Below are 13749 nucleotides of genomic sequence, written 5' to 3'. Positions count from 1 at the left end.
CAGTGGTGCTCTCTTGGTGATTAGAGTTCACCTAGACATTTGCAGAATATGCAAATATCTTTCCACTTTTGAAACTGCTTCATTTTCTCAATTTTTGAGATAACATTAAGTATAAAAATGCAACATTAATTTGATACTGGCCTGGGTTGAGGAAAGTACTACTGTATCTCAATTACATATAAATTTTACGCTGTAGCACAATTTCAGAATCTTTAAAATTAGAAAAAGAAGGTGGGATACTTTTAATATTGAGCCAGTATGGTAATTTGTATTTCAGATTATGTACAAATAGTAAGATAATTAGCTTTCCTGTCATTTTCCTGAATTTTATTTTTAAAACTAGAAATTAATAAGCATTCAAATTTAAGATATATCAACATATATGTTTCTAAAGTGACTCTTTTGGTTTTTCAAAATTATAGTAAATTCACAAAATCCTTAATGTACCTAGGTGCCACTGTGAACTAAATTTTCTCTCGTATAAGATATAATAAATACAAAGAAATTTAGTTTTCCTGTATAAAAACAAAGGGTTAGCCCAAAAGACCTCAGAGGCAATCATTGAACTCTGATTGTATGTCATTCCAGTCAGTAGTAACTTCTCTTAATATAATTCAGAATGCATTTTAGCTTTGCCACAGTTGACAAGAGGAATAATAGAATGTAGTAATTAGATTGTGAAACTTTTCTTCTTTCCGCTCTATAAATTACTCACTATTAGCTTATGGCTGTTTTCCACCCTGAGTTGAACAATGTTTACATACCATGATCATATTAAGTATACTAATTTTAATTGAATTGTAAAACATTAGTCATTTAAATTTTCAAAAGAATCCATATATCCAGTTATGTTTATTATGTTTCTTTCATTTGTCACATTTTTTATTCTCACGGTGGGAATTCCCTAAAAGCCTTTGAAATTAAAGAAGAAACCGGGGAGTATATGTAGGATCCAGACAGAGCAGTCAGGCTTGTACCCCACCCTCCTCACTGCCCCGCAGAAGAGCATCGGCTTTGCTTGCTTAGAGTCACCCATAACTTATCAATATAGATACACTGTTGTGGACCTATCATTTCTGTTTCAACCAATGAGCACACAATATCTGTGGTCATAATTATAGAGATGGTGTTAATATATCACATCATAAATCCCTGAAATTAAAGTAATTCTACAGTTTAGAGACTTGGGGATTTATTCTACTTTTAGTCACACAATGGATGTTTAAATAAATTACAAATTCAGGTTATGACAAACAAGCACACTTTACCCACATGTTATACAGCATCACAATAATTCAAACTTGTTCTTAAAAAAAATAATAAGAAAAGTTTTATTGCCTTTTAGATTGGCAGAAAGAGCTTAAAACTATGCTTTTATGCTTATGAAAAGGTGGGTTTTATTTGATTTTGCTCATTAGAATTCTGTTAGTCTCAGGAGCATTGAACTTGAGGATATTCAAAATAGCAATGACTGAGTAAAAATAAGCCTTGCCCACAGTTGGCTTAATTATTGTTACAGATAATTAAATGGAATTTTTTATTTTCCAGCTCAATGGCATATAACTTAAAAGCCTGAGATATTAATTTCTCTTCTGCTAGATATAAAATTCATTGTACTACACATAGTAGAATCTAGACATAATTATTAGGTGTTACTACTGCATGTATTTTTAACTACACCTTTCATGTTGCAGCACTCTTGAATTTCACATAGTATCTTTTTATGGTTACTATACCACGTTTAGAAGAAAGGGAAAACACTGAAAATATTTCAACATGTTAGTGAGTAGGGGATTTTCACTATATTGACCTTCACTCCATTTACAGATACTTTGGGAGTATAAATGAAGGGAAAGCTGACATGAGTGATAACATTAGAGATTAAATGTGAAGTTAAGTGGTCATTGTGAAATTAATCAATGTTTTTACAACTTACTGATTGAAATGATAAATAATTGAGTATTTATAGATAAGTTTTATCAATATATTTATAGCCAACAGACACTGAAGTCTTGCTCTTTGCTGCTTATACATTTGTATTAAGACATAAGACTGTTCCCTGTAATGCAAGTGGAGTGAACTAATACAATAGTCAAACTACTTTTAGGTAAAGTAATAAAACTATTATTAACAGAGCTGTTCTACATACCTAACAAATTTAATGAAAAGCTAATCTCTTGTTATCAAATTACATTTCTTTCATTCTGTTCATGAAACTTTAAAGAATATCTGTTATTCATTGCTTGTTTTTCTGTTCAATAAGACTGTATAGGTATTTCTTGTGCAATAAAATATAATCAAATTTTTAATGCTGGAGTTTTCTCTCATTTCTGATTCTCCCATTTTCTTAGCATAAGCCTCATTATAAAAGCTTTGCTGAAGTGATGTGGCAATTCACACAGGGAAAAGAAGCCCTGCATTTCTAGTAACTGAAAACAGTGGTTCTCTTACAAATTCAGATCAACCATTTTCTGTAGCCACTTATTTTTAATAATGGCTTCAGTTTATAAGCAGTAACTAAAACATAGATGTTTTATTTTGGAAATAAACAGTCTTCAATTTGACAATGATCATTCTTAAACTCAAGAAAATTCTAAATGTAAGAAATAATTATGGATCTTTTTAGTCATTTATTTAAATAGTCCTTAAATATTTTATTTAATATATAAGTAATATTAAATGATATTAGTTACTTAATATTTATTGGAATTTTTAAAGAAATTTTAGTTAAAGAAAAATATTTGGATCCAGAATTCTTTTATTATAAATATTTAGCCAGCAGTTTTGCAAACTTTAGAATTGAGACTATCACAAAGGAAAACTCATAAGAACATCTTTAAAATTTATAAACTCTAACACTAATGAAATGGATTGAAAGTTGCGTCAGTACGTATTTATAATCATATGATATAATAAGCTAAGGTTAAAATTTTAGAAATGTGCTTTTTGATAAATTAATCTCATGATAATTAACAATTTCAGGAATAAAGCAGAAGACGACTGTCAATTGGTGTGTAATTCTTTGACTTCTTCGTTTAAGTAAAATTGATAGTAAAATAATAATCATTTTTTCCCATACAGAGTTTTCTATTTCTCTTCTGTCTGCCGAAGAAGAAGGACCTCAAACCTCTAGCTGTGACCTTCAGTTATTTAATAGAAATGAAACACTTGAACCTTTGTCTGAACCTTCAGTTTATTCACCTAAATTTGATTCCAAAAAGGAGGGCAATGCCCCAGTTTTCATCAAAGAAGTGTCAAATGCTGAAATAAGCATAGGGGATGTGGCGAAGCTGTTTGTTACTGTCACTGGCATTCCCACACCCCAGATACAGTGGTTCTTTAATGGAGCAATGTTAACCCCTTCAGCTGACTACAAATTTGTGTTTGACGGTAATGATCACAGCTTAATCATTCTGTTCACCAAACTGGAGGATGAGGGAGAATATACATGTATCGCCAGTAATGAATACGGGCAGGCAATGTGTAGTGCGTATCTGAAAATAAATTCTGAAGCCGAGGGCCATGAAGAGCCAGAATCGGCAGAGAAGTCTCTGGAAAAGCTCCAAGGTCCTTGTCCTCCTTACTTCCTTAAGGAGTTAAAACCAGTGCATTGTGTGCAGGGACTCCCTGCCATCTTTGAATACGTGGTACTCGGAGAGCCTGCACCTACTGTTCTGTGGTTCAAAGAAAATAAGCAACTTTGTACCAATGTGTATTACACTATCATTCACAATCCTGATGGTTCTGGGACATTCATCGTCAACGATCCTCAGAAAGAAGATGGCGGTCTCTATGTCTGTAAAGCAGAGAATGTGTGGGGTGGGTCCACCTGTGCAGCAGAGCTCTTTGTGCTTCTGGAAGACACAGACATGACTGATGCCACCTGCAAAGCAGCGCCCACACCAGAGGCTCCAGAAGGTTTTCCACACACATCGGTAAAGGACCCTGCAGTTGAGACGTTTGACTCAGAGCAGGAAGTTGTAACTTTCGTAAAAGATGCCATTTTGAAAGCTTCTTTAATTGCAGAAGAAAAACAACAGTTTTCTTATGAGCAAGTGGTTAAAACCAATGAACTAAGTAGTCAAGTTACTTTAAAAGCTGAGCAACTGCAATCCACAGTCATACTGGAACACGATATGCCCACTCCTGAAAGCACCAGAGAACTTCTTTCCATCAGTGGTACTATTCATGTCCAGCCTATCAAGGAACTACCTCCCGGTTTACAGCTACAGATTGCCCAGTCCCAGGACACCCTCCCCAGAGAAGATACTCTGATGTGTCAAGAGCCTGAGTCACAGGTAGTTCTATCAGATACGGAAAAAATCTTTCCAAGTTTCATGTCCATAGAGGAAATTAGTTTGTCAACAGTTGAGTCTCTGCAAACTTTATTAGCTGAACCTGAAGAGAGTTATCCACAGCCATTAAGAAAAGAAACACCAGCCCATTCATATCCGACCTCTGTGGCTGAGGAAGTACTTTTATCAAAAGACAAGACAGTGTCTGCAGTGGACAGAGGGCAAAGAGAGACTTCTCAAAAGCAAGAGTTGCAAAATGCTCTCTTCCTGAATCAGAACTTAGCTGAGGGACACGCACAAAGTTTACAGGGTCCTGATGTCACAGTCTCCAGGGTCCCTTCAGAACACACGTGCACAGAAAGTGAAATTTTGATGGAAAGTGTGGATCAACTGGATAGTGCAGGGCAAGATTTTGCAGCCAGGATTGAGGAAGGCCAGTCCTTAAGGTTTCCATTAGCATGTGAAGAAAAGCAGGTACTGCTCAAGGAAGAGCATTCTGACACCTTGGCATTGCCCCTGAACCAAACCACTGAGTATAAAAAGGAGCCTATGGCAGTAAATGGTGTGCAGGAGGTGCAGGGAAGTGATTTTCTTTCTAAGGAAAGTTTGCTTCCTGGTATTCCAGAAGAGCAGCGATTAAACCTGAAAACTCAGATCCGCAGTGCTTTGCAAGCAGCAGTGGCCAGCGAGCAATTGAGTCTTTTCTCTGAATGGTTAAGAAACATTGAACAGGTGGAGGTCAAGGCCATAGACTTTACCCAAGAGCCCAACTGCATTATGTGCACCTATCTGATTACCTCAGTGAAATCTCTGACAGAAGAAGTAACCGTCACTATTAAAGGCATTGATCCTCAAATGGCTGACTTGAAAACTGAACTGAAGGAGGCGTTGTGCTCTATATGTGAGGAAATGAACATTTTAACAGCTGAGGAGCCTGGAATTGAGAAAGGAGCCACAGTAGTCTTGCAGGAAGATGTTTCTTTTTCCAGTTCACAGAAGCTTGAAGCAATCACTGAACCAGAAGCTGAATCTAAGTACCTTGTCTCGAAGGAAGAGATCAGTTATTTTAAGGTGGAGAGTCAGGTCAAAGCTGTGGGTACCACAACTGCTTCTGCTGCTGTTTCTGATGAAAAACAGGATGAGCTACCAAAACCATCAGAGGAAAAAGAGAAAGTCTCTGAAGGTGGTACTGAGGAGGTTGGTACAGTAGAGATACAGGAAGCTGAGGATGAGGAAGACAGGAAGCTCGGAGAAGATGGTCCTGATGTACAGACGCCCTTGGTGGACACAATTGCCGAGGAAGGTGACATCATAAGCCTCACGTCATGCATAACAAACGCCAAAGAGGTGAATTGGTATTTTGAGAGTAAACTGGTCCCTTCAGATGAAAAGTTCAAGTGTTTACAGGATCAAAATACATACACGCTAGTCATCGACAAAGTAAATAGAGAAGAGCATCAAGGGGAATACACGTGTGAGGCCTTGAATGACAATGGAAAAGCAACAACGTCAGCAAAACTCACTGTAGTCAAAAGAGGTTGGAATTTTAAGGATTCAGTGGATCAAGCTCTAACATTCACTGGGTTGTAGTGATTTAGGTTTCATCACTGAGTTTTCACTTACCTGCCATTGCCAGAATTTATTTAGAGTAAAAATGAAATCACAGACATAATCATGGTTAGTAACTCTTCTCCTTTTTCCTTACTGCCTTGCTGGGTGGTACGTTATAGTTATCCTGCTATTTATTTTAAAAAATTAATGTATTTTCATATATTTCATAAAACTGATAAATGTTTTCAGTCTATTTCTATATGAAAATACTTTAATGATATGTAATCAAAAGCTGTCAGTGAACACCTAGTTACCCTGAAATCGTCAATCTCGTTCTTAAATTCAAAATAACCATGATTAATTGTCTGTGTTTCTCATTTCGATGTCTTTTTTTTTTTTTTGCTATTGTTTCACTACATCACTTTATTTAGTACATCATGTTTCTTTCACGTTATTCTGAGTTTTCCTAGTCAGCATGGTATATTAAAAAAAAATATCATGTTGTTATGCATGTAAGCCAAAGCATCACATTTTTCACAATTCACTGGAAAATAACAATTGAATATGTTGAAAGCTGCTCATTGTCTTCTTTTGCCTTCAATGATCTTTCTCATTTTCCAGTCACTTGTCTTAAACTGCTGCAATCCATCTCACCAATTTTCAACTGTTTTACTCCATTAACAGCAACCAAAGTTAGAAGGAAAAGAAAAATGTGAGGTGCCTAGTAAGGAGGCTTGCTAACAGCCTCTGCTTCCCTTTGCAGCTGCTCCAGTGATCAGGAGGAGAATTGAGCCCCTGGAAGTAGCCCTGGGCCACCTCGCCAAATTTACCTGTGAGATCCACAGCGCCCCCAATGTCCGCTTCCAGTGGTTCAAAGCTGGACGAGAAATCTATGAAAGTGACAAGTGTTCTATTCGGTCTGCAAATTACGTCACCACCCTGGAAATCCTGAGAACCCAGGTTGTTGACTGTGGCGAGTACACCTGCAAAGCTTCCAACGAGTATGGCAGTGTCAGCTGTACAGCCACACTGACTGTGACAGGTAAATGCCAAACGCTGACACAGATGTCGTTCCATTTCATATTATTGCCTATTTGACTTCCATACAGGTGCAGGAAGTGTGTGTTCTACCAACTGGAGAGACCAACAGCAACGTGGTAACACAGTGGCTCCTGCAGAGCCTATGAGAGATGAGAAATGTTTGTTTCTCATTGTTTCTCTTGTTTAAGGTCCTATTTCTGACAACAGCTAAAGAAAAAAATAACTTTTTATTTCAAGAGGATGTCAAGGAATCCTACAAGCATTCTCTTGTTTAAGGTCCTATTTCTGACAACAGCTAAAGAAAAAAATAACTTTTTATTTCAAGAGGATGTCAAGGAATCCTACAAGCAGTGACTCCTGATAGTTTGGTTTAGGTTTTTTGTTTTGTTCTCTTTCTTTTCTTCAAATATTCTGGCTTGCCCCTTAGTATAAAAAATTTTCAGGACACTTTGGTGCTGCTAAAAAAATAAATGATGTCCCAATATATTTCATAACTTGGAATCAATTAACCAATTAAGAACAGGAAAAAGCAGAACAGAAAACTAAGGACAGAGCATAAGACTAAAATTAAACAAATCCTAATAAGAGATAGGGAGGTATTACAGGACTCCAAGCTAGGATTCTCACCCTAGGCTTTATTACTAATTTAAAAATAAGAATAACTACACAAATATTCTTTTCTTAGTTTCCTAATAATATACAGGATGACTGTCAAGTAGGTAACACTCAGGTGTTTGAATTCCCTTATTAGCAAAAAAGATTAGTAGCTCTTTCCTTTCTCTCCCTTCCTTCCCTCTCTGTCTCTCTTGCCTTCTTTCTACTAAGGGAAAATGTGACCGTGAGCTTATGAATGATGGTTTGGGATCAGGGGTAGCAATGATTTGTGCTGTTGATAGAAGCCATGCACAAGTGGGCCTGTCTTTGCTCTTCTTTTTCTTTTTGAAGTTTAGTTGATTACCATATTACCTTGATCATCTTTTCCAATGAGAGCACGGAGGGGAAAGACAAATGCAGCACCTGTCATTGACTTGAAAAAGACGACGTTACCCACAGCTTCCTCTCCTCCACAACTCTTCCATCGGAAACTCCACACCCCAGGCCCACAGTGACCCATTCAGTGGCTTTTGCTTTGTGATCAAAGAATATCTACGCCACCAAGTGCATGGCATTATTCTTAATGACACTTTGGGAAATTTCTTTATCCAAAATAGGACTGTTCAGTAATGGAACTAACACTGTTGCTTCAAGTCACAGAGGAAAGAAGAAAGAGGAGGATTTTTTATTTTTTAACCAAAAAGAGAGGTTCCTAAAGGCTTTCTTCCAAATGCAGAATGGACATAGAAAATTACTGCTATATGTATTTTTACAAGTTTGAAATGGTTTAGCAGATGCATTTATAGTTGAAACATGAGGGTTAGATTTTAAAAAACTATTCAGACCTTTTCTATTATTCACTTAATATCCCTCCTCTTCAGAAAAGTCAAGAACATTTTCTTTATATTCCTTATACAGTCTTCTGATTTGCAGAATTAAGTACCAGTTGAATTGCTTATCAGATAGTTCAAACAATTAATCAGCTACTAAAATGGACAGATCTTTAGCAATTGTAAGTTAATGTTGTGAAATAAAAGAAGAACAAATCTTTTATTTAAAGTTTTAAGTGCTGTCTTGCTCCGCTATAAAAAAAATTCTCGTCCCTTTCCTTTGATGCATCTTTTCATTTTCTTAATAGATTACCTTACTTTAAATAATGTCTCAGGTCTATCTAAAGCTATAACTCATCTCTTCTCTTTCTCGGAATATGTAATTACAGAAGGAGCTTTGTGGGGACAAAACATAACACTGAAAACATTTCTCTTACAGAGGCGTATCCACCAACCTTCTTCTCCAGACCTAAGTCCGTAACGACTTTTGTGGGTAAGGCAGCCAAGTTTCTCTGCACAGTGACAGGCACTCCCGTGATTGAAACCATTTGGCAGAAAGATGGAATGGCCCTCTCACCTTCCCCTACCTGCAAGATTTCAGATGTAGACAACAAACACATTTTAGAGCTCTCAAATCTTACAGTTCATGATAAAGGAGTTTACTCCTGTAAGGCTTCTAACAAGTTTGGAGCTGACACCTGCCAAGCTGAGTTGGACATAATTGACAAACCACATTTCATTAAAGAACTGGAGCCTGTACAATCAGCTATCAATAAGAAGATCCACCTTGAGGGCCAAGTAGATGAAGACAGAAAAGTCACAATTACGTGGAGCAAAAATGGGCAGAAGCTCCCCCCTGGGAAAGATTATAAGATCTATTTTGAAGATAAAATAGCTTCACTTGAGATCCCTCTGGCCAAACTCAAAGATTCAGGAACCTATGTTTGCACAGCTTCCAATGAGGCTGGAAGCAGCTCCACTTCAGCGACAGTAACTATCAGAGGTAAGAAGTGTGTGAACAATGTTTCACTCCCTTCTCTGCAGGGATGCCTCAGTAGACAAATTGTTGACACACTGCAGTCGGCGCATTTTGTGATGAAAATGATTTCATCTCAGCAATTGTTTTGGTTTGGGGAAATCCTGAAATTGTTTATATTTTTTAGTCTTTTTCAGAATTCACTTACTCTTGTTCATTTCAAGCTGTCTGCCATTAACATAGCTTGCTTAAAACTACTTCTAAGAACTTTGAGTGTCTAGACAATCCTTAAATATCTTCTTTCATAAAATTGCTCTTTGTCTAAGTAGAATTTGTTTAGTTTAGTTTTTGTTTATTTTTTAAATCAAGAGTCTGGGAAAACATTTTGGAGTCATAGAAATATGGAAAGCTATTAAGTATACCACAACCTGTTCAGGAATTTCATGAAGATATTGTGTGTGTGTGTTGTGTGTGTCTTTTTATTGTGTGATGTCTACTTTGTTTGTGTGTGCTTTATGCTTCAGATGTCTTTTCCTTTTCTTTTCTGTTAACCTCATATAGAGCCACCATCCTTTGTGAAGAAGGTGGATCCTTCTTACTTAATGCTCCCAGGTGAATCAGCACGCCTCCACTGCAGGCTGAAAGGCTCACCTGTGATCCAGGTTACTTGGTTTAAAAATAACAAAGAACTTACTGAGAGTAACACAATCAGAATGTCCTTTGTCAATTCTGAGGCTGTCCTTGACATTACGGATGTAAAAGTTGAAGACAGCGGGACTTACTCGTGTGAAGCAGTGAATGACGTCGGCAGTGACAGTTGCAGCGCTGAAATAGTTGTCAAAGGTTTGTTGACTTGGTCATAGTCCATTGGTTTTTGAGACAAGGTTTTCTTTTTACCTGTTTGTAACACGTAACTTATACAATCCTTTCATGCTTTTGTAGAACCTCCTTCTTTCATCAAAACTCTTGAGCCTGCAGACATAGTGAGAGGAACAAATGCCCTCCTTCAGTGTGAAATCGCAGGCACTGGACCATTTGAAATTAGCTGGTTCAAGGATAAGAAGCAAATTCGAAGTAGTAAAAAGTACAGGTTGTTTTCTCAGAAGTCCACTGTGTCCCTGGAGATCTTTTCTTTTAATAGCGCGGACGTTGGTGACTATGAGTGTGTGGTTGCTAATGAAGTTGGGAAGTGTGGCTGTGTTGCAACCCACTTACTAAAAGGTTAGTGCTTGAAAAATTCACCTCTCTTTAATAAATTGTCAAAATAGCTTTCTTAGCTCAAGGAAGTAAAATGGGTACATTCTCCTCTTCTCCTAATTTTTGAAAATACGTTTTGCCTTCGGTTTGACCTAGGACCCTGGGAACACTGCAGTCTTTATCTTGAGGCCAGTGTAAATATTGAGTCTCTGATGGTGGTGGTGATTTAGTTGCTAAGTTGTATCCAACTCTTGCGACCCCATGGACTGTCGCCCACAAGGCTCCTCTGTCCATGGGATTTTCCAGGCAAGAATACTGGAGTGGGTTGCCGTTTCCTTCTCCAGGGGATCTTTCAGACCCAGAAACTGAACCCAGGTCTAGAAAAATGAATTATGCAATAAGCGATTTTGTCAGCTGATAGCTGTGTATCTTTGCATCTTCTTCTTGCATGGAAGTGTAATACCTCTTAAATTGGATTTCTTTTTCTAATCAATCAACACTATGGACTAGATAAATGTAATCGAGATAAAATTCTTGCATGCACATGGTGTCAAAGTGTTTGGGAATGATCAATTTTATATGCTGTCTTTCTTTAACTAGAACCACCAACCTTTGTAAAGAAAGTAGATGATTTTACTGCACTGGCAGGACAGACGGTTACTTTACAAGCTGCCGTGAGAGGGTCAGAACCCATTTCTGTCACATGGATGAAGGGACAGGGGATCATTAAAGAAGATGGAAAGATCAAAATGAGCTTTGCCAATGGTGTGGCAGTCTTGATAATCCCTGATGTGCAGATTAGTTTTGGTGACAAATACACATGCCTGGCTGAAAATGAAGCCGGAAGCCAAACGTCTGTTGGGGAATTAATAGTTAAAGGTTCGTGGAGGAACATTTTGAATTGATATTTCTTTTAAAAATGAAACCTTAATCAACACTGCAGAATTCTAACTATTTAATACCATTGTAGAACCCGCTAAAATCATTGAGAGAGCAGAACTGATCCAAGTGACCGCAGGAGACCCAGCCACGCTGGAGTACACAGTCGCAGGCACCCCAGAACTCAAGCCAAAATGGTACAAAGATGGGAGACCTTTGGTCGCCAGTAAAAAGTATAGGATAAGTTTCAAAAACAACGTTGCCCAACTCAAATTTTATTCAGCTGAACTGCACGATAGCGGCCAGTACACGTTTGAGATTTCCAATGAAGTGGGCAGCAGCTCCTGTGAGACAACCTTCACTGTCTTAGGTTAGTATCCGTAAAAACCTGTGCTCCCATATTCCTTTGAAAGCCAACTGACAACCAACACTAAAATCACTGCGCCTTTCCACATTGTTCTTTCTTCTCTTCTTGTACCATGAACAGATCGAGACATTGCTCCATTCTTTACCAAACCCCTTCGAAATGTGGACAGTGTGGTTAGTGGCACCTGCAGACTGGACTGCAAAATTGCTGGCTCCCTCCCCATGAGGGTGTCCTGGTTTAAGGATGGTAAAGAAGTAACCTCCTCTGACAGATACAGAATAGCCTTTGTGGAAGGCACAGCCTCTTTGGAAATAAGCAGAGTAGACATGAGTGATGCCGGGAATTTCACCTGTCGAGCCACGAATTCCGTGGGTAGCAAAGACTGCAGCGGAGCCCTGATTGTGCAAGGTTGGCTGGAGACTGTGCCTTTCATTCTTATGTAAATGATGTTCAAATTAAGGTATCTTCCTTTCAATGGCACCTCTTAACTCTTTGAAATTCTTTCTTTACACTCCTTTAGAACCACCCAGTTTTGTAACTAAACCTGCATCAAAGGACATCCTGCCTGGCTCAGCTGTGTTCCTGAAGAGCACCTTCCAAGGGTCTACCCCTTTCACAATCAGATGGTTTAAGGGTGACAAAGAGCTGGTTTCTGGTGGAAACTGCTATATCAACAAAGAAGCTTTAGAAAGTTCCCTGGAACTATATTCAGTAAAAACCACCGATTCAGGCACATATACCTGTAAAGTCAGCAACGTGGCTGGAGCTGTGGAGTGCAGTGCAAACTTATTTGTAAAAGGTTTGCAGAATTTCCTTGACATCTTTGAGCTACCGTTGTTAGTTCTTGCCTCTTTCTCATGTCTCTGAATGACTTCCTTCCACAGAACCTGCCACATTTGTTGAAAGGTTAGAGCTGTCCCAGCTCTTAAAGAAGGGAGACACCACCCAGCTAGCCTGCAAAGTCACGGGCACCCCTCCAATTAAAATAACATGGTTTGCAAATGATAGAGAAATTAAGGAGAGCAGCAAACACAAAATGTCTTTTGTGGAGTCCACTGCGGTTCTACGACTTACAGATATTGCTGTCGAAGACAGTGGTGAATATATGTGTGAGGCTCAAAATGAGGCTGGCAGTGACCACTGCAGTAGCATTCTGATAGTCAAAGGTTTGTGTTCACGTTGTCTCTTGTGTTACCAAAGTTATGGCCCGGGGCACCGACTCCACTCCCATTAACTCAAAATAATTCCTTTCCCCTGTAGAGTCACCTTACTTTACCAAGGAATTTAAGCCCATTGAAGTGTTGAAGGAATATGATGTCATGTTGCTGGCTGAGGTGGCAGGCACGCCTCCCTTTGAGATCACTTGGTTCAAAGACAACACCACACTGCGAAGTGGCAGGAAGTACAAAACCTTCATTCAGGATCGGCTGGTTAGCCTGCAGATCCTCAAGTTTGTTGCTGCGGACGTGGGTGAATACCAGTGTCGGGTCACCAATGAGGTGGGCAGCAGCACCTGCAGTGCCAGGGTGACTTTAAGAGGTTAGTGTCAGTGCTGATGACAGACTGGCTTTTCTTTGGAGTCGATGCTTTTTGTTAAGCTGGTTTCGCTCTGGAGTTGGAATTGATTGAGAATTCGTTCTTCCACTAGAACCCCCAACCTTTGTAAAGAAGATCGAGAGCACCAGCTCCCTTAGAGGAGGCACCGCTGCCTTCCAGGCCACGCTGAAGGGCTCCCTGCCCATCACGGTGACTTGGCTAAAAGACAACGAGGAAATCACTGAAGACGATAACATAAGAATGACCTTTGAGAACAATGTGGCAAGTCTGTACCTCAGTGGCATTGAAGTCAAGCACGATGGGAAATATGTTTGCCAGGCCAAAAACGATGCAGGAATACAAAGGTGTTTCGCAGTACTCTCAGTAAAAGGTTGGTTCAGAAAGCTCACTGTGGGTTCTAGGGAAGAAATGCAGATGTAAGCCTTTAACCAGAGCCATTCACAACCCACACCTATCCCTTTG

General features: G+C 38.8%; 1 protein-coding gene across 50 annotated transcripts in view; it reads left to right on the top strand.

The window, feature by feature from the left end:
• Nucleotides 1-13749, top strand: part of TTN (titin) — a 276437-nt gene that overhangs the window by 63218 nt on the left and 199470 nt on the right. For all 50 annotated transcript variants that reach the window (XM_086360782.1, XM_086360507.1, XM_086360734.1 and 47 more), the window contains 11 exons: nucleotides 6610-6888; nucleotides 8751-9314; nucleotides 9849-10130; nucleotides 10230-10508; nucleotides 11085-11363; nucleotides 11455-11733; nucleotides 11851-12138; nucleotides 12251-12529; nucleotides 12615-12896; nucleotides 12991-13269; nucleotides 13379-13657. In XM_086360782.1, coding sequence (XP_086216908.1) covers nucleotides 6610-6888; nucleotides 8751-9314; nucleotides 9849-10130; nucleotides 10230-10508; nucleotides 11085-11363; nucleotides 11455-11733; nucleotides 11851-12138; nucleotides 12251-12529; nucleotides 12615-12896; nucleotides 12991-13269; nucleotides 13379-13657 — 3369 coding nt within the window. The remainder of the gene's footprint in view (nucleotides 1-6609; nucleotides 6889-8750; nucleotides 9315-9848; nucleotides 10131-10229; nucleotides 10509-11084; nucleotides 11364-11454; nucleotides 11734-11850; nucleotides 12139-12250; nucleotides 12530-12614; nucleotides 12897-12990; nucleotides 13270-13378; nucleotides 13658-13749) is intronic.

Source organism: Bos grunniens, chromosome 2, assembly GCF_055505025.1.
Source record: "Bos grunniens cultivar Pamir isolate PY7600 chromosome 2, Bosgru_T2T1.0, whole genome shotgun sequence".
NCBI lineage: Eukaryota > Metazoa > Chordata > Mammalia > Artiodactyla > Bovidae > Bos > Bos grunniens.
The sequence above is the reverse complement of the archived record's forward strand: the minus strand, read 5'-3'. Positions and strand labels throughout refer to the sequence as shown.